This window comes from Colletotrichum destructivum, chromosome 3 (genome assembly GCF_034447905.1).
Source record: "Colletotrichum destructivum chromosome 3, complete sequence".
NCBI classification, from domain to species: domain Eukaryota; kingdom Fungi; phylum Ascomycota; class Sordariomycetes; order Glomerellales; family Glomerellaceae; genus Colletotrichum; species Colletotrichum destructivum.
The window spans coordinates 2,087,896-2,106,927 of NC_085898.1; the positions used below are offsets into that span (position 1 = coordinate 2,087,896).

Below are 19,032 nucleotides of genomic sequence, written 5' to 3' on the forward strand. Positions count from 1 at the left end.
GGCATTTTATTGATAATGTTCGGACGACACAAACCTGGACGGGGTACCGGGCAGATGGAGATGGGCATGGGCAAGGGGGGGGGGGGGGGGGGGGGGGTTACGCACTACGCGGCAACCAAGCAACAACGACAACGACTGCTCCGTAGACCGTACAATACCTATCTAGTCTTGTGCGTCCTTGACTTCTTGTGCGGTGAGCCTCTTGTCCTGCGAGCGCTGTCGATACGTAACGTTTTGGGGCCGTGGAGCCCAGACCACATGCCATCCGGGAGTTGGACAGTGGGCACGGGGTGGCGATCACCATCGTGACAGCGAACAGCCGGTAGCACGTCCCACAGCGGTCGGGCAAAGGCCGGGGCGACTAGACAATGTACACCCGGCCGGCAGGGTTCAGGTTGGTTTGCAGTGCTTGAGTGCTTTGGGTTGGGCTTTCTTTACCTAGGGTGACAAACGTGCTATGGTGACAGCCGGACGACGGGCCGCATCGTCGGTCGCAGAGGGCAGCAGCTGACGAGAAGTGAAGCCCGAGAGCGACGGCGCGCACTTGTTTTGTCGTCGTCGTCTTCGTCAGGGTCATGGTGTCGCCGTCGGGCCCTCCCTCGTCCGGTTGCTGTCAAACGACTGGCCAACGTCAAGGCAACGCGGCGGACGAGAAGAGGGGGAAGAGGCTGACGACGGACTGTGACAGGTGCCTTCCGAACGCCGTTCGTCGTTTCGTTCCCAGAGAGCGCTTAATGTCCCAAACGCCGAGGGGGAGGGTCGTTGTGACGACGTCGGGTCTCCATGGTTGACATTCGACAAAGAGGAAACGACTGGTTCCGGCGTGTCTGGCCTGAATCGAATCTGTCTCTGGCGTGCTGTCCTTACACACACACACACACTCTCTCTCTCTCTCTCTCTTTTTCCTTGCTCCCTGCTTTGCCGCCCGATGAGGAAAGTAGAACAAACCAAAAGGCACGATGTGAAAATGCTGCCGAACACACAAACGATTAAAAAAGCTTAGCCTGCAACAACCAGGAACATCCATACAACTGCGATCCCTTCATATTTCCACCATCACACATCCGACAGGTGATGACTGAGGGTGCATCGATTCGCTGTCAATGGTCCACAGGATGGAGGTGCCAATGTCCGAAAGGAGAAGAGGCGAGCTCGGAGTGTCGTGAAACTAGCCTCGTTTCACATCCTCGCTTCTGCCCAGGGGTTGTGGGCTCCAGCAGTGTCGTCTCCCTCTGTCTCCCAGAGAGAAGGGGATGGATTGGCCCCCAAGACCCTGCATGCACCACTACACTACACCATAACGTAGCATGTGCAATGAGCTGTTAGCCACTAGCCTAGGGCTTCGACCGCCATTAACGAGAGCGAAGGATGAAAAAGGCCTCGTTGTGCGGATAGGAGGACTCACAGGGGTAGGCTCGCGATGCCCCCTGACAAGCGAGAATGCGATTCCCTGTCAACGTTGTGTTGGTGGCCTTCCGCCCCTGCACTCGTACAGGAGGATCTACTGAAATGCCCCGCCTGTCCCCGATGTAGCGGAGATCCAGACGGGCAGGTCGCAGTGTCAGGGGGCTCTGCGGCCTGTGGTGTACGTCAATTTGGGAGGTCTCGGCACTGAGAGAGGGAGAGCGTAAGGAGAAGGGTGCCAGGAGAGGAGAATCAATCCGCTCACCGTTCCTTCTTTTTCTTTCTTTTTCTTTCCCCTCTCTTTTCCTTGGTTTCTTTTTTACGTTAATCACACCTCTACGGATTCAAACGTCCGCACGCATACAAACGTGTAAAAGTCTCCACTACCACGCCAACACCTAAAGTACATTGCCACCACGGGTTCGCCGGGGAAGTGACTTATGACGTGGTAAGGGATATGTGGATATCAGCCGCAGTAAACGGCGGTGCAGTCAAACAACGATGCTCCCACTTTCCTGCCCACGATGTCCACAGGCGGCCAAAAAGAGGGACAGCGCAAGAGAAACCCGCCCTACACACTCACAAATAGCCATGCTGGCGTTGCACAGCCCGAGGGAGGTAGGGAGCGGGAATACCGAGGTCGATCCAAGAGCACAGGGAGCTGCGTGGTTGCCATCCCGAGAACTCAACTTAGTCTCTAATTTTTGGTTTTTGATTTTCTTCTTCAACGGGGATGACCCATTGCTGACTCGGGAGGATCACGTCGATCAGCGTGACTCTGCCCATAGCTTCCTTTATATGGAGCCACCTTGGCTGTGCCTCCTCGACTGACAATGCGTACAATGGGTGGAGGGATAGGGCCTGGACTAGGACACTGCAATGTTGCTGTTTTTGCCATGGTGTCTCTCGGTGTGTCGGTGTGTCGGTGAGTTGGGGGTGGAAAGGGCGGGCGCGTGCCAGTCTCGCCCCGGCTCCAGCTGCCCGTTTACACCACTTGTTTCTTCAGACAAGACATTCCGACAAACGGGTTGGCGCCCAAGAGCCCTTCTTGTCTTGGCCTGAGGTCGACTCTCCGTCCAATCCAGTCTGCGGGAAAAGGAATGTCATGGAACTCGGCAGCCCGATGAATCAACGAACCAGAAATTGGACATCGCCGCCCCTTTCTTCTTCTCGTTCTGTGCCCCTTGCTCCTCAGGTCCTTGCCGAAAGCCGTGTGGGTTGGTTCAACGGCCCCTCCCCACCAGTCCGAGCCGTGACCCTGGAATTTTCTTCTCTTTGGATTCGTGTTCCTCTCACCCGCGCCATGCGTGCACAACTCCCATTGGACTGTCTAGGCAGGAGAGGGCTAACAATGCGACAGCGGCGGCGACACCATCAACAGCCAGTCCCCAGTCGTTACTGGGTCTTGAACCCGCTCCCCCTTGCCCCCTTCAGCATTGTTCGTCCCCATCAGGAATGATTCCTATCGAACCCCCTGCGCACACCCAAATCGTTGACAGGGGCTCTCTCCCACTAGTCAACGACTCACGAGGTAAACGTCCGAAAAGGGCCAACTAGTTCTGGGAGCCAATGTGGTGAGGCAGGGATGCGCCGCACAGTGACGTATCTTTTCGGTTTTTACGAGGGGTGGTTATGCGACGGACCTGAGTGGCCGCCACCGAGGCCTTGGGTCAGCGAGGCCGCAGAAGCTGGCCACTGGATCGCCATCCAGTCTCCGAATCCAAGGTTCAACATGTCCTGATTGGAGGCCGCCTGTTGCTAGAATGGGTGACGACGGTCTGGAATGGGCTGGGCCGTATTGAATCCGAAGGGCTCTGTCTCCCTTGCTTCGCTTTCTGGCGATCCGACCTCAGTTCAGTCAGTGCACACGGTAGTGTATAATACGATCCAGCTGTCCTGTCGTGTGCAGTCAGTCAGCAACGGGAGCCGCGTTGCCGCTGTCGGTTTGCTGCTAAAGAAAGTCAAATACAGATTAGTAGAGGTCGATGTCCTTGGCTTGGCGAGGCAACCCGCCTATTATCCGTATGGTGTACGGGATGACTGCAGCGCCAGCGCCTCCTCCATTCTAGATTCCAGCGGCCAGGGAGGTGGTATACGTACGCTAATATAGTATGGACGAATGCTTTTAGCAAAGACGGTAACCAAGGAAACTTGCTACCAGGTGGTCTGCGGTATTACTGAGCATCTGCTTCTGTACCACAATTTGGGATGGGATGGGATGGATGGATGGTAAGCTCGTCGTCCGTTTTCGACGCTCACCTTCCACCCAACACCGCCTGCTACTGCTGCTGCATGCTGTGATCATCTCACACAGATGGTGCCTTGCAGTAGTCGCCGCCGTTGTGGTGCTTCTTCTGTCTTGGAAGCTGCACCTCCAGCGCTTCTTAGTCCCTACTGCTACCCTCTAGTGGATGGGAGCTAGAGGCTGCCATCAAACCGCCAAACGCAAACACAGCTCTTCTCCTGTCGCCCGCCCTCCCCCCAGCTGTAGATACTTACTTCCTACCTACCTAACTACCTACTAAAAGCAAGTAAGTACCTCTGTACTTTTTAGTGTAAAGAATCGGTACGTATATGGTCTAGAGGCAAGGAATATTCGCGTTCTTCTCCGTTAGCGTGCTCCGAACAGCCAATGGAACCCCATTCTTGGACGGGAAAGGGAAGGGATACGTACCACGTTGTCTGGTGGGCCCTCCGAGCCCAGAATCCACAAACGTGCACCCATGCTCCCTGTCCCCTGTCACGGACCTCCTCCCACCATCCCCCTGGTGCCTTTCTCCTCGGTGGCACTTGTCTCTCTTCTCACATCGTCCTGGCCACTCAATCCTCTCTGGCGACCACAGCTCGAAAAACTCCTCACTAATCCCTCCCTATACCATGTCCGCTGGTTGTCAACCTCTGGTACACAGACACACGAGAGCCTAGTGCCCTAGAGGACACCCTCCCTTCTCCCCCGCCTTTGGCTGTCCTTGGCTCCTCCTTAGACCAGTTTAGTCAGGGGCATCCACCTCTCGAAGAACACGCAGCGCAACGCACCATGCGCGCCTTGCTGCAAGGTCCCCGTCCCTCCATGTCCACTCACACCACAGTCTCTCCTCTCAACTCACTCTCTCACGTCCATATGTCTCCCAAATACATGGATGGCATGGTCTTACCGTCTTAGTCTCTACCGCGAGGCCTTAGTGAAAGTCGACAGGAAGACGACAGGCCAGCTCTAGATGCTCCGCGGTCCACCACCACTCCCCAAGTCCCCCTCCCTCCATCGTCTTTTCCCACCCCTGCCCACTCACAAGAATGTTTAGTCCGGTCTTTTGTGCCATGTCGAAACAAGCCGAGGGGCACGTCTCCGGCCTATCACAGCCTCAAGCCCACGCTTCTCCTTCTTCAACGGCCTGCCCCTGTACCCTTCGGTCGATCCACCATGCCTCGAATCCCCTTGGGCTGAAGCCCAAGCCTGGTCTTGACTGGTCCATAGCCTCAACGCCTGTCTAAAAGAACGCCATGTCTCTCCCGTCCCAAGTGGACCGATCTATCCAGCTCTCCATCCTCCGGTCCGACCTCCAGCCCATCCATCTCCAGTCGTTCTGGGATCACCGCCGTTCTTTGCAGCCGTGCTTATTGCTTTTTGCCTCCTTTCCGTATCCAGCACGATCCAGCTCCAGTCGTTCTCTGCGCTCGGTACATTCTGCCTGTGGGCCCTGCCTGTCACTACGTTCTGTCCCCCATCACATCTTTCGGCCTGTCTTGAGTATTATAAGACCCGGCCTCGTCCAGCCTCACAATCCCATTTTACTCCCCATCCTCTCGGACCAGCACGTCTTCTCACATTCCTTCAGTGAGCTTGAAAGAGTTTTTGTCGTTTCGACACCTTACCTTCTCTCACCTCTTCTTCAACGAGGCTAGTCCTTGGCTCTCTTCTACCAACCTTCCATCCACTCCAACTCGCCTGGTGCACTTCCATCCTTTCCGGAACAACGAAACGAAACTTCGAGACCCATCGACTATCCAATTCTCAACCTTCTCTCCAAACACTTTGTTGAAACAACCCGCCACGTCCAAGCTCCCCTAGCAGGCAAAGCGAGAAGACACTGTAAGTACTTGAAAGAATGTTACAGCATAAAAACCCGCCCGGTCTGGGCTACTTTGTCCGATTCAGTGCCTTTGTTTAACATCACGGCCCGTGTCGTATCACCCACAATGTCATTCTTCGGCGGACTGGTCACACCGGGCTTGTTGCCGGCGTGGCTGGTCGCTTCGAGTCGGGCCTGCTGAGGAACATATGCGCTCTTGTCGAGAAGATGCTGGACCTTATCGAGGATCAGGTTGACAGTTCGAATCGAGTACTAACATGGGTTTAAAAGTGTCACTCAACCCATTCTTCGGAACTACTTTCAACTCACAGTCGCAACGACATCGACACGATACTGAGATTCTACGTCCGGAACGTTTAGATTCTCACTTCACAACCCCAACCCACACCCACAACACCCACAAAACACTCAAGATGTACACCAAAGCAATCATCGCTTTCGGCCTGGCCTCTGTTGCCAGCGCCCACATGAAGATGAGCTCTCCTGTGCCATACGACGCTGCCAACTTGGACAACAGCCCTCTTGAGGCTGATGGCAGCAACTTCCCCTGCAAAGGCAGCAGCTATAACGCGGCTGGTGCTTCGAACGTCTACGCCCAGGGTGCCTCAGGCGAGCTTGCTTTCATCGGTTCCGCCGTCCACGGCGGCGGATCCTGCCAAGTCTCTATCACCTATGACGCGAAACCGAACAAGAACAGTGTCTGGAAGGTCATCAAGTCCATCGAGGGAGGCTGCCCTGCCAAGAACGCCGAGGGCAATCTTGGTGACAACGCCAACCAAGTCAACCAAGACAAGTATGACTTTACCATCCCCGAAGATATGCCTGCCGGCAATGGCACCATTGCCTGGACTTGGTTCAACAGGATTGGCAACCGTGAAATGTACATGAACTGCGGGCCGGTTACCATTACTGGCTCTGAGGGTTCCAAGGAGTCGTACAATGCTCTTCCTGACATGTTCGTCGCCAACATTAACGGTTGCATGCTTGAGGAAGGCACCAACGTTCAGTTTCCCAACCCTGGCAACTCTGTCGACAAGTTCGCCTCCAAATTGACAGCACCTACGTGCGGTGGCGGCTCCGGTGGCGGCTCCGGTGGCGGCGCGACTGGTTCTCCCATCCCCACGAGCACTGCTGGCAACGGAGGTGGCAACGGCGGCGCGCCGACTCTCGCTCCCACGTCTGCCCCAGTCGCTTCCTCCAAGCCCTCTGCGTCCAAGCCTACCGCCGGCGCCTCTCTTCCCGGTGGTGTTTTCATCACCGTCCCTGCCAACAACGGCGGCGTTTCCGCGACTCCCACTGCCACTGCCTCTGCCTCTGCCTCTGCCTCCAAGGCACCTGCAGTCCCTCCTAGCGCTGCACCCTCCGCTGCCCCCTCCGCTACCCCCTCCTCCGGCACTGACGGCGGATCCGGCTCCGGCAATGGTACCGGCACTCCTTCAACTGGCGCTGGTGCCCAGACTGTTGGTTCCCCATGCGCCAACGAGGGCGCGTGGAACTGTGTCAGTGGTAGCTCCTTCCAACGCTGCGCCAGTGGTACCTGGTCATCCATTCAGCAGCTCGCCGGCGGTACGACTTGCACCGCCGGCTTGGGCTCTGAGCTCAACATGGTTGTGACCCGAAACGGTCGCAAGCGTGCCCTGCACCAGCGCTCCCTTCGATTCCGTTCCGCCTAAGCAGGTCGATGGTGGACCTTTTTTTTAACGACACGGAATGGCATTTTGGGATATGATACCTCGGCTGGCATTGGACAGAGTCATGATAAACACGGTACGGCGATCACATTGCGGCGTTTTCTTGTCTATTTTCTCAAACATTTACAACAATCTTTTGCATATACATTGTACACATTTGCATGGCCAATGGGGCATTGGACCCCTCCACTATGAGATCAAAAGGAGATGTGATATCGTCAATAGCAATCTGCAATCATCAAGAAATTTCTTTTCCAGTGTGCTTTCATGTGAACCAGTGATGGGAATTTGCCCGAGCTCACTCATCACATCACTTCTATGACACAGAGAGCACCGAGCTTATGTTAAGTCAAAGCGTTATCGGGACTGGCCACTCACGGCCGAGAGTCCGACAATCTGATGTTGCCCCTCGTACACGACAGGCCGGGAAGGTCCTTGGAAGGAACCACTCAGTGGGGTTTGGAGTATGGGAAACATGGAGTTTGACACAACTCAATCCTTGCTCGGGGTATCGAAATCAGCATTTCTCCCATGCACATGACAGAGCGTTAGGAGGTATAAGTGTCGAATGGCAAATGTTCCTTGTCGAGCTGAAAGACTGACACATACTATTTCGGACGAAGACTCGCGCATGGACGAGGTTGATACAAGAAGAGAAACGCATCCAGCTGAGGTTGTACCGCGTAAAGTGACATGTTGCTTGATTTATTGTTCCCGCAGCGATTCTTCACTCGGATTTCGTGCCATTGTTTTCTCCAAACGGCAATAATTCTACATGCAAGACAACCCGTTCGTCGGTGCTGGGTACTTCGTTCAAAAACGCGAACCCGAATGCCCGAACCCATCCCAAGCCCTATTTGCCTTTTGACCGAGAAGACGTGAACCATGGTGATGGGGCAGACCTGTCTAGAGCCATGTATCCCCCCGGCCCGCCCTCCGTCGGCCCAGGAAGCGTCTCAGTAATCCAGTTCTCGGTTCTGTATCGCCCCTCCTTAGCGCAGAGAGGTTTACCGGCACAACGAACGGGTCTATCTCAATACCTACATGTGCACGCCCGTCGTCGCCGACATACCGTCCAAAGCTGAAGGTGGCGCCCTTGAGACTGTCCGGCCCGTCGTACTCTCGGACCGCGCGGCTGGGGGCCATATAGGCCAGGACCGAGCCGATCGTCGTCGGCATCCGCGGAAGAAAGTGCGTGATGGTGAATCCGTAGAGGACTACCGCGACGGCGACGTTGAGAGCGAGGACTGAGATGCTGATGACGAGAGCGCTGCTGTCCATGAAAATTCGAATGTCTGTCTTGCGGCAGGTACCGGAGATCCTGACTGGCTCCGTGAAGGTGTTGAAGAACTGGGGGTTCAAATGGAGCATGACAGCCCACAGCTGGCGATAGATGGATTCGATGGACGGAAGAAGGGCGAGGGGATCGGGCGTTGCGAGGGGGTCGAGTATGTTGTTGGCATTGTCTGGATGAATCTTGAGAAGATAGTTCATGAACTCGCGCGAGAGGCTATCATTGTGCCAGCGAACAGGCATTCCGTCGCCGAGTATATAGTTCAGATACGTTGATATGACGTCTGTATTATTGGTGGTGTGAGGGTCGTCAAGCGTGGCCGAGGGTTCGGATGCCTGATCGGCTCGGAGAACATAGCCCTGTCGGTCGACCGTGACGTCGAAGAGGCTAGTAGTAAATATCGGTTCGCACACAACGTGCCAGGTTTCAATTTCGCCGTCAACCTTGGTTATACTCGGTGTTCGAGACCAGCTGAGAACCAGAGGAACCTCACAAGGTGTGCGAGAACCCGGCCGGTGGAACGATCTGACAACCTCGGCGGTACCATGTCCAGTGGGCTCTCCAGTAAACGACCGATTGAGAGTCAAGTCATTTTCCTGGAATGTCGTCGGGCAGCTGGGGACAGGCTCTCCATTCCGTGTGTACGTGTAGTTCAGGACCGGGCCCGTGCCTATGCTTCTTATAGTGTCGGCAACAAAACAGGAGGGGCGAACTCCAAACCCTCGTGTTCGAACGGTGAGCTCTTCTGCCTCGGCTTCCTGGCCTGGAACGCCAGTACAGGGCTGGAAGAAGTAGTCTTTGTTGACCCACGGTGGCAGAGTCGTGCCTTGAGATATATTGTTCATAACAATGTAGAACGGTGACTCGTATGCAATACTGCGGGCGAAGGAAAGCTGACTATCAATGCTCATGACCGAATCATTGTTGAAGGACGGCCTCATCGTCTGCTGTACCTCGCAGGTTGTGTTGATAGTGGCGGGCTTTTCGTTGAAGAGACCACCAAGGCCGACGGCGAGAAGATTCGAAAGAAGAGCCAATAGGCAGATGGCGACGAGGACCAGATGGCCGGATTTGGCCGCACGCCATATCACAAGCTGTGGTGGCACTGATGTGTATTTCGCATTGATCGAGCTGTTAGCTGACCGTCGGCCGTTCCAGAGGTCCTTGAAGGGTTGAATGATGCACAGTAACCGATTCACGAGGACCCAAAACGGCTCGAGCAAGGTTGCGAACATGGTGGGGATGTAATTCTCCAAGATCTGGAGGACTTCGAAATTGGTAGTTGGCCGGATGAGTCCTGCATAGGCGTCAGCAACACACAAATGGGCTCCCGCAAAAGCGACTCGCCTCCGACGCGTTGTTCTTCCAATCTCAAGTAGACAAGAGCAGCAATGGCCGTTGTCATAGTGAGAATTACCATCGCGCCAACTTCTTTCCTTAGAGCAAGAGGCTTGATAGGCGAATAGTGGCCTTGGGAAAGTCCAATGTCTGAATCGGGAACACTGATGTGTTGACTCTCGCAGAATTCTTCGCGAACGTCGACAATCTTGATAATCGTTTCCTTGAATCGGGTTTGACAACCGCAAACAAGCTGGAACCTCTTGTCTTGAAATGCCTCGCGCAGATTCTCGTCGGTTAGGCAACCTTTACCAGCAAATTTGTCCAGTAGCTCCGAGCTGTTCTGACAGATGCTGATAAGCGACCCCAAGGATGCTGGGTCCATCGCGAGTCGGCTAGGCGCTCTCATGCTGTGCCACCATAGGAGAATCGTAAAGATACCAACCACTACCAAGAGACCTTCGACAATAGCCGAATAAAGCCGGCTGACAATGATGCCGTGTCGCTCGAAGTCCAGAAAGCCCATAGTAGCGGTCTCGCTAGAGGCGTTGGTCAAAACACGGCGCAAGCCAAGAGAAAACATTAGTCTGTGTGTCTTGGTGAAGGCCTGCCCCAGGATCTGGTCATCCTCGAATACATCGAGAGTTGTTACGTTCTGTAGACCAACCGCAAATCCAACCAGCGGTGAGGAGGGCCACCTCAAGCCGAAGCGCTTGATCTGCGGATGCTGCTCTAACAAGTGTCCGAAAGGGTATTCTCTCTTAACCTGCATTTCAACTACCGAAACGCCGGCTCCTAGAAGATGTTCGAAAGACGACGAGTTGAATTCGGTCGGCAACAGGACTTCTCTGGGCCCTGTTGGCACTATGTTACCTTCGATGGGGATTTGGGCGACAGACGAAACGGTGGCGTTGACTTGCTGCTTGAAGTAACTCGCTTCGCAGAAAACAGCGCTGACATCCATTTTCTCCTTTTTCCGGGCCCAGATGGCCAAAAATTGATGAGCTGCAGCTTTGGAGCATGTCTGAGATAGCCAGTAGTCGGCCCAGTCACTGGGGTGGTAGCCGTAATATTGCATCTTGTAAGGGTCTTGTGGAGTGGCTTCCCCGTTGTAAGGAACAAGTTCGGTGGCATTGCAACCACGTCCGTCGAGGAAGTCGTAACCAGGGCCTCGAGGGGTGAACGTGGCAGGCCAGCAATCGAGCTCGGTCCAGTATTTGGTTGTAGATCCGGTCCAGTTGGTTGAAGCGGCACGCGTCAGGTCGCTATCAACAACGAACGGTAGGAGCGTGTAGTTGGCCGTAGTATAAGGCGGCAACTGTTGGTTGAGCCATGTGATGGCATAGCCTTCATTAAGTATCGATTGGTCGACTATCTCGATCTGTTCAGATGCTGGCCGAATGACTTTTGGGGCCGATACCACCACTTGTCTACGGATGTCCACAGGCCCGCTACCGAGTATTGCGCTCTGGAGAGGGGTAATTAGCCAGAATATCATCACCATGACTGTCCCGCCATAAAACACGGCCCAATGCCTTAACTTGTTAGCTCGCCCTGCAAAGAATCCGTTGGCCGTTCTTACCGTCTTCTGGCCGCCTTAAGGGGAACGAAAGCAATGAAGTCGTAGGGGTAGTCCAGAAATACTGAGCGCTCTGCTGTCGTCCCATCTGGCTTCGACATTTCCAACCATGGCTGTGTTCGCTTCACGTCCAAATCGATCCAACTCCATAGTAAACTGTATATGACGGCAACAATCGTAGGTACGAATAGAAAACAGAAATTGGCAAAGGCGGGGATGTCGTCCGCAGATTTTGAAAGGGCGAAACCACCCCTCTTCTCACTCTGCTGGGCAAGGATTTCGATGATGATTGCCAGAATGAAAGACACAAAGGCAAAGGAGAACAGAACGGTGGCGCTTAGTGTCATCGGCTTCCATCCGTGCTTGTGTTCTGTTAGATATATCAGTTCATGCCGTTCGATTTGCAGGGCTCTCGGTACTCGGTGTGACCTGTATCCAGACTGCAGTCGCTGTCTTTCGACCTTCGGAGTAGGAAGGGAATCGAAGGCTTCCGACTCTGCTTCTCGGTCAAGCCATCCTGGCCTCCGAGAAGCCGAATCTCCTGAACTTCGGGAAACTTGAAGTCCATACCCTCGCTAGCGCGTCGGTTCGGGGTATTTCGGTCGTGGGAGGTGGGAATGGCTGTGTGGCTATACAGTCCAGCTCGTCAATAGCAAAAGATCGGAGAATATCCTTTGAGTAACAGACACCAAAAGGAAAGTCCCTAGGAACCAGCCCGGTAACAAAGGAAAGAAGACGAGACAGAGGCAGAGAGAGATGAAGGAAACTCGAGTGGGACAACGGCCATTCCTGGGAGAGGGTGGCACCTTATGGAGAAAGAGACTGTATCCGACGGCTTGGGACGTCGAAACAGAACAGGAGGGAGACCTGCTACCAACAGCATATTGTCCAGCGCGGCAACTTGCCGATGCGCGTAATTCGAGCTACTTTCGTCGATGAATGTCACCTCGCGCCAACAAAGATGGACTCTTGTCTGGGTTCCTGCATAAGACCCGGTGTTCACCGTGGGCCGCCGCCATGGGTGCTGAGGAATGAGAGACGATGGCTAAGCGCCCGGAAAGATGATCGAGGGGGCGCGGCGCGGGAGGGGATGACCGGGACTGGAAAACGGGTTATCGCCGTTGCGGCCCTTGAGACAGTGACGTTTTTCAGCAATTAGATAAAACACTTTTTATATCACGAATTCTTGCATTGTGGCCCTCGACCGATCATAGTTCGGTATATACGCCTACCTGGACTGGTAACGCTTAAGTTGAGTGAGATAGAATGTGGAAGCGGGTAGCTGGCTTGGGTGCAGGGGTTGTGGAGGGGATACAGGATTAGCCGCCGGGCGCGTAATGCTGATTGGAGCGCCGTGGAGAAATCTGGACCGGTGACAACCGTCCGCCCAAGGGCTGCTCCACAACACCTTTATTTTTGGTAGATGGCGGCCAACTTCTCGACCTTTCCAACATCAGGTGTTCAACCCGTTGCTCTCAAAGGTCAGCTAATAGTGCAGCTAACAGTGCAGCTATTAGACTTCAGGTGGATAGCAACAATAAAATGTATTGGTTGGAAATTGCGCGACGATTTTGTGAGGCTAACGACAGGCACCCGTTTGATACTGTGTCGTCTACGAAAGATTCGTTCCCAGGCCTGCGCTGGCAAAGACACAACTGTTACAGTTTGTGCGTTTGTGGCGGGCTATTCAGCGACGAAACCAGCAACTCAACTTCTCTCAACAATGGCTCATCTACCTAGGGTGGTTACGGCAGCCTGCAGTGCGCACTGCGTCGATAGCCAGAAAACATCACTCTTCAGTGTGATACAAGGGCGCTAAAGGGACAATAGCGAGACAGGAACTTCAACAGTAATATGGAGGCGTACGTAAGCAATGGGCTGTTATCATTGACCGCTAATGTAAGGAATTCCCGGGATTGATCATTGCAATTGGCTGCTACAAGTGACTGCTGACGTAAGGGGTCGCTGTGGTTATGCCAACGTAACGGACGCCCTGCAGGCTGCCGTAGGTTGTATCTGAAGTCAAAAGGTGGAAAGGTCTTGGAAATAGTCACAAAACCGCCCAAAAAGTGCTCCCAAAACAGCGTCAAACAAGAAACGGGATACGTGCTCCTTTGAAACCCGCTGTCCAATGGCCCTTCTCCGTACTTAGACCTGAACCCATCTGCGTGGTAGACCATTGAGCCCGTCCGCACCGAAACCAGAGCCCAAAATGGCTCCTGCACCAGTAGACGTAGAAATGGCCGACTGCGCTTCTTTTTCCTCTTCGGCATCCGGCCTCTCCCCTCCTTCCTTTCCCGGCGCCTCAGATTGCAAAGACCTCCCCCCGGCGGACCAGAGAAGACTCCCCCGACCAACCATCAACCTCTCTCGAACACATCAACTCGCCCATCAAAGGGACGGAACTAGCAAACATGCGGCGGTCAGCACGCAACTCGAATAAACCCAGGCCCGTTGTAGTGACATCCCCCTCAAGACCCGCCAAGCGGAAGATTACCACACGTGTGGTCAAGAAAGAGCCTAAGTGGACGGCGGCGAAGCTCTTGACAGACCCCAAGTCGCCGCTCGCCAGCGCCGATTTAAGAGTGAGTGGCCTGCCATATATGAAACGGTCTCTCATCTGCTTCACTCGTCATAATCACGATCATCACAATTGTTTCAAAAAAAGAATTAAAATAAAAAAAGTTGCATTTGTTCTAGGAGAGATGAGCATTGCTGATCATCCTACGTCACAGACCATCCTCTGCCAGCCAGCGGCGTGGGACATACTCTCCAAAGAAGAGCGCGCCGAGATCATTGCCCTCTTGCCTGCCGGCACGCGCATCCTCGACCCGGGAACCGACGACGCCCGCCCGGACCTCGACGCTCTCCGTAACGACAACAATTTTCGCCACGACTGCGCCACGTACACTAACAACATCGCCCAAGGCAAGCACGACCCGGAATGGCTCGAGCAAGCGTGGGCGGCGCGCGAGAGGCGGCGCGCCGGGGACTTTGACGGGTACCTGAAGCAGAAGTTTGAGGACGAGTGGTCCTGCGAGTTGCCTGAGGAATTCAGGCCAAAGAGGGACGGGAACAAGCCGGCCAAGGGGGTCGTGGTTGCCGAAGAGGAGGGGAAAGCGGAGGTGGAGGGGGATGTGAAGGACACCACTGCAGCTGAAGAGGCTAACAATACCGAGGCGTATTTGAAGAATGCCCATGGGGCCGAAGAGGCTCAAACCCCCCCCGAGGCGCCGAAGATGGATGCTAAGGTGGCACATGGTGGCGAGCCTGAGGAGGACCACAACATCAAGCTTGGATCTCCCGTTCATGAGGAGGTGCGCGTGGAGCTTGGGTCTCCCATCGCCGAATCGCCGGGAGAGGACAAGGTACAAGAGGGTGGGGGGAAGCCTGTATTGGAGGAGCAGCGCGGTGTGTCTGCTGTCCAAGAGGACGAGAAGAAATTGGGGACGGATTGAGAGTCATCAGAAGAGGCGAGGAAGGAACTACAGTGATCAATGACAATACCACGACTTATGAATCATGGGCATGGAGTAGAACCGGATAGCACTCAAATGAGCATTGGGCAAAGTCGCCGTGCCGGTATAAAGAAGACAGTTTTGAGTCAAGAAACAAAGCACATCCCGTATTGCGAGCACGATGAATACCTCACAAACAACCTTCCACAGAAGCAATTCAACCCGTCATGATCAAGCCCGAGTACACTGGGGCTTAAGAATCGGTCTATATTCCAGGGTTTGGTCTGAGCAGGGGGCCACTCGATAACCAGCTTCTATCGCATGGGAATTATCTTGGTTCTGCTGAACCTACAAGTTGTTAATGGTCGGTGTGGCTCTTCGGTGAACAGCTGTTCCTCGGTCAGTGCCCCACATCACCGACGAGTAAGCCCCACGAAAAGCGTCAACCGCAGAAATGGCATCCCTGCAACCTTTCACTCCTCGGTACCACAGTCTTTCTCAACGAACTTGCCGTGACCACAGATCGAAGCCTCTGCTATACGCGCATAATTTCTCCAGCGGAAAGAAGGCTCACTGTCGGTCCAGGACCTCTGGAACAAGCCCTATTAGCGGCGACCTCGTTCCCCCGGAAGCCCGCGTCGCAGCACCGTCACTGGCCGCTATGGCGCCCTCGGCCGAGAACCATAGCCGCTCGCACAGCCTTTTGCTCTTCCAGAAGCTCTTAAACCTGAGAGACTCCGCGAGCCCTTTGACTCTTGTGCTGGATAGCCTTGAGCAGAGTGCCGCGCCTGTCCTGCGAGAATTCGTCTCTAGGGCCAAGGTGTGTACCGCTCTCTTCGCAGTTGAACAGGAAGAAGGCTCCAAAATATGGCAATTTGGCCGTTGACGGACTGAGATGATGAGACTATCTCGTACTCTCGGCGCTGACACGTTGTGTAGATTTGCAAGGCCAAGGTCATTCTGCTCTCGTTTGCGACCCTTAGGCGGCCACAAGATGTCGATGTCGTTGTGAGAGCCCGAGGCAAGAATCTCAAGGCTCTCAGGGCAGAGATCCTATCGCACTACCCTAAGCTAGACCCCGCAGCTGCCAAGACTGGTTCTTCTCAAAGTGAGTAGCCTCCTTTTTTTTGGCCTCGTTGTAACTCTGACTCACCCTCTCGGCAGAGACAGTCGTTCTGCTCGACTCCCTCAACGAGCTCGCCACAACGGCGCCTCAAATCGTGGCAAACTTCCTGTCCAGCATCGTCATGCCGGCAGTATCCCTGGTCGCGGTGTACCACACCGATGTGCCCGTTGTCCTCCCACGGACGGTGAGCGAGTACGAGCCTCACCCCCTGACTGTTCTCTCTCACTTGGCCACCTCCATCCTCCGGCTGTCTAGTCTCCGCCAAGAGATCGAGCGTCAGAGGGCGAGGAACAGGAGTCTTCAGGAGCCCGAGTGGGGACTGGGCGAGGGTCGCGAAGGCGTCCTCATCGGTCTCAAGGGCGACACCAAGTCCGAGGATTACCACGGTGTGGTTGTCGAGATGGAGATCAGGAGGCGGAGTGGGCGAGCTATGGCGGAAAATTTTGTTGTGTTGCCACAAATAGGCCAGGCTGCCGCTACCGCCTCCGCGAAGGGTTCCAAGATCTTCCTCCTGTCAGAGCATCCCGTTTTTGCCGCCCCTGAGGGCTCCGGTCCGTCGAACGCTGGAGACGGGGAAGAAGAGGAGCCGGAGAGTACCTTTAATCTGGGTCTCACAGAGAAGCAACGGCGGGACAGGGAAGGAATAGTGCTGCCCTACTTTGATGCGCAGACGGACATAGGGGCAGGAGAAGGTGGTAGAATCCTGTATGAGATGGGCAGAGAGGATGACTTTGATGACGAGGAGGATGAAATCTAGACCGTCGTCACTCCCCAAGGCATGAATGGAATGACTATCATGAGCACACCTTTCTTTCCTCCAGGAAATACCAGTAGAGATGTTTCTGCATGAGGCCTCCTGAGTCTGCACAAGTAAGAGTCGACATCTGTCAGGAGCACCTGTCGACCACCTACAGGTGCCTTCCATCGCAGGCATCCCCGTGACCCCTCCTCCCCACTGAGGCCAAAACAACAGACGGAAAGAAAGAACGTACCACGACTGCCTGCCACTCACCGTTGCCTATCCGGTCTAAAAAATAATTCTACCCTGCCTTGAATTGCCTACCTAGGTAGTAGGCCGCCAACCCGTCCAGGCCCCCGCGGTACGTACCTCTACTGATCGGGGCTACCGCACAGACCACTCCAAGAATCTATATAATCTCTCACACAGCTCGCAGAATCTTAGGATCTTCTTTTCCTTTTCTCCTTAGCTCTTCTTTGCCTTTTGGCTTAGATCAAGTGTAGTATCTGTTCTTTTCAGTTTAATCTCTGAAAGATGCCTATTGGCATCAATCTTGATTATTCCTATTTTTGATTCTCGAAGTCCGGCCGCTGTGGCTTGCTGCATGCCGACTTCACCGTGTCCCTGGTATTTCACTGCCTCCAGGAGACGCAAACCGTGTTTTTCATTGCTTGCTCTGGCTTGTCCAGGGTGGTGAAGAAGACGCGATTCAGGTGCGATGGATAGCCTGCTGGGACTGATGTCGTTTGTGATGTTCGGCTGTAAGATGATAAGATAAGGTGGAATCATTTGGAAAGTGTACTGACGTTGAAGCTCTTGAAGTTTTGGTGATGAATTTGTCGGCTTAAACCCCAACCAAAGCCAGCCAACTCCCGGCCTCAGTGGAGCTTGCCCAGAAATAGAGCTCATGCAAGGCTGCCCCGCGCTAAATTCCAGGGGGGCGGGAAGCTTGAATTTGTGCCATATGAACCGAACTACTTACCTCTTCGCAGTGTCATAAATCGCTACCCCAAATTTTCTTCAGCCTCACCGTGACGTCGTCTGCCAAACATCACCATCCCACTTCGCAATCCATCGCATTTCATTTCCCTCCAGCAAAAAAACACGCCTACCAACGTCACGTAATCATGGGTCGCGAGCGCGATAGCCGACAGGCGTGGGACGCGCCCGACCGACGGAGTCACCGTGGCGGCGGTGGCGGCCCCCGAGACCGAGATCGCGACAGCTTCAGGGATCGAGACCGCGACGGCAGAAGGGACGACCGCGACAAGAGATACAGATCCAGGTCCCGCGACCGGCGAGACACCAGAGATCCCCGTGCCAGGTCCAGAGACCGCGAAAGGGATCGTCCGCGCGACGACCGCGACGGAGGAAGGCCGCCTCGCAGAGAGCGTGGCGGGTGGCAGGGCAGAGACGACAGACGTCGCAGAGATGACGATGTGCCCGACGAGAGGCCGCCTAGGCGGAACGATGATGACGAAGGTCGCAGTAAGCATGGAATCCATTCGAGATATCGGTTGACACTAGGCGCTAACGCCTCGGTAGACACGCCGCGCGACAAAACCCGCAGAAGGTCTGCCTCCCCCCGTCGAAGCGGCAGCCCGCCCGCCGCCCGCCGCGACCTGGCCGGCAACACCGAGACCCTGCCCACACGCACTGCGCCCAGAGGGAAGAAGGAGCAACACACCATGTCCTTCAAGGTCGGACGCCACGAGTCGCCGCAGGTCGACAGCGGACGCAACAGCGAGCGTGGCGACACGCCGATGACGAACGGAGGACGGGATGAGCGCCGCAGCAATGGAAATGACGACGGCGACGACGTCGACGATGACGAGCCTGAGCCCGAGGTCGAGGACGACGACATGGCGGCCATGCAGGCGATGTTGGGCTTCGGCGGCTTCGGCACGACCAAGAATCAGAAGATTGCGGGGAACAACGTCGGCGGCGTGAGGAAGGAAAAGAAGACGGAGTATCGCCAGTACATGAACCGGCAAGGCGGATTCAACCGGCCGCTGAGTCCGTCTAGGTGAATGGTGCCTGGGCCTGTGGGATTCAGGCTGGGACCGAGAGCTTTGCCGGGCCTTCGAACCACGGGGCCGATGATGCCTCTTTTTTTTTTTTTTTTTTTGCGATGGCAAACAATTGCCAGGTATGCTTCACTCTTTGTATCCAATTCTGTTTTTTGTTTTTGTTTTTCAAAGAGATACCTATAGACGAACAAGAATGGAGTCGTATTCACATTAGTCAAAATAAATGAAAACCCCACAGCAGACACGCGCTCGGCTTCCTGAATCCTCCTTGACACCGGACAT

The 19,032-nt window shown here is 54.8% G+C and overlaps 5 protein-coding genes across 5 annotated transcripts; 4 read left to right on the forward strand and 1 right to left on the reverse strand.

Annotated features, from left to right (window-relative positions):
• The first annotated feature begins 5,212 nt into the window (after window positions 1-5,212).
• On the forward strand, window positions 5,213-7,341 carry CDEST_04719 (uncharacterized protein). The gene is made up of 2 exons (XM_062920878.1): window positions 5,213-5,494; window positions 5,766-7,341. The coding sequence occupies exon 2, from the start codon at window positions 5,909-5,911 to the stop codon at window positions 7,166-7,168; it is 1,260 nt and encodes a 419-aa protein (XP_062776929.1). The 5' UTR covers window positions 5,213-5,494; window positions 5,766-5,908; the 3' UTR covers window positions 7,169-7,341.
• A 547-nt stretch (window positions 7,342-7,888) lies between these two features.
• CDEST_04720 (uncharacterized protein) lies at window positions 7,889-12,180 on the reverse strand. The gene is made up of 4 exons (XM_062920879.1): window positions 11,827-12,180; window positions 11,401-11,767; window positions 9,828-11,353; window positions 7,889-9,777 (listed from the first exon to the last, which is right to left on the reverse strand). Exons 1-4 carry the CDS (start codon window positions 11,963-11,965, stop codon window positions 8,093-8,095), a joined length of 3,717 nt encoding a protein of 1,238 aa, XP_062776930.1. The 5' UTR covers window positions 11,966-12,180; the 3' UTR covers window positions 7,889-8,092.
• A 1,631-nt stretch (window positions 12,181-13,811) lies between these two features.
• On the forward strand, window positions 13,812-14,855 carry CDEST_04721 (Putative DEUBAD domain-containing protein; the record flags this gene model as incomplete). The annotated part of the gene is made up of 2 exons (XM_062920880.1): window positions 13,812-13,982; window positions 14,133-14,855. 2 exons carry the CDS (start codon window positions 13,812-13,814, stop codon window positions 14,853-14,855), a joined length of 894 nt encoding a protein of 297 aa, XP_062776931.1.
• Window positions 14,856-15,308: 453 nt separating this feature from the next.
• CDEST_04722 (Putative elongator complex protein) lies at window positions 15,309-16,782 on the forward strand. The gene is made up of 3 exons (XM_062920881.1): window positions 15,309-15,675; window positions 15,795-15,963; window positions 16,020-16,782. Exons 1-3 carry the CDS (start codon window positions 15,310-15,312, stop codon window positions 16,736-16,738), a joined length of 1,254 nt encoding a protein of 417 aa, XP_062776932.1. The 5' UTR covers window position 15,309; the 3' UTR covers window positions 16,739-16,782.
• A 599-nt stretch (window positions 16,783-17,381) lies between these two features.
• CDEST_04723 (Putative U4/U6.U5 small nuclear ribonucleoprotein 27kDa protein) lies at window positions 17,382-19,032 on the forward strand. Its single transcript, XM_062920882.1, has 2 exons — window positions 17,382-18,208; window positions 18,266-19,032. Exons 1-2 carry the CDS (start codon window positions 17,848-17,850, stop codon window positions 18,748-18,750), a joined length of 846 nt encoding a protein of 281 aa, XP_062776933.1. The 5' UTR covers window positions 17,382-17,847; the 3' UTR covers window positions 18,751-19,032.

Excerpts from the sequence above, each read along its gene's own strand:
- CDEST_04723 (XM_062920882.1), top strand. The coding sequence starts at position 17,848 with ATGGGTCGCGAGCGCGATAGCCGACAGGCGTGGGACGCGCCCGACCGA. Across the intron at positions 18,209-18,265 it reads CGATGATGACGAAGGTCGCA|ACACGCCGCGCGACAAAACC; the intron begins GTAAGCATGGAA and ends ACGCCTCGGTAG.
- CDEST_04720 (XM_062920879.1), bottom strand. The coding sequence starts at position 11,965 with ATGGACTTCAAGTTTCCCGAAGTTCAGGAGATTCGGCTTCTCGGAGGC. Across the intron at positions 11,354-11,400 it reads CTTAAGGCGGCCAGAAGACG|GCATTGGGCCGTGTTTTATG; the intron begins GTAAGAACGGCC and ends TAACAAGTTAAG. Across the intron at positions 9,778-9,827 it reads GGAAGAACAACGCGTCGGAG|GACTCATCCGGCCAACTACC; the intron begins GCGAGTCGCTTT and ends ACGCCTATGCAG.
- CDEST_04719 (XM_062920878.1), top strand. The coding sequence starts at position 5,909 with ATGTACACCAAAGCAATCATCGCTTTCGGCCTGGCCTCTGTTGCCAGC.
- CDEST_04722 (XM_062920881.1), top strand. The coding sequence starts at position 15,310 with ATGGCATCCCTGCAACCTTTCACTCCTCGGTACCACAGTCTTTCTCAA. Across the intron at positions 15,676-15,794 it reads AATTCGTCTCTAGGGCCAAG|ATTTGCAAGGCCAAGGTCAT; the intron begins GTGTGTACCGCT and ends CACGTTGTGTAG. Across the intron at positions 15,964-16,019 it reads CAAGACTGGTTCTTCTCAAA|AGACAGTCGTTCTGCTCGAC; the intron begins GTGAGTAGCCTC and ends CCCTCTCGGCAG.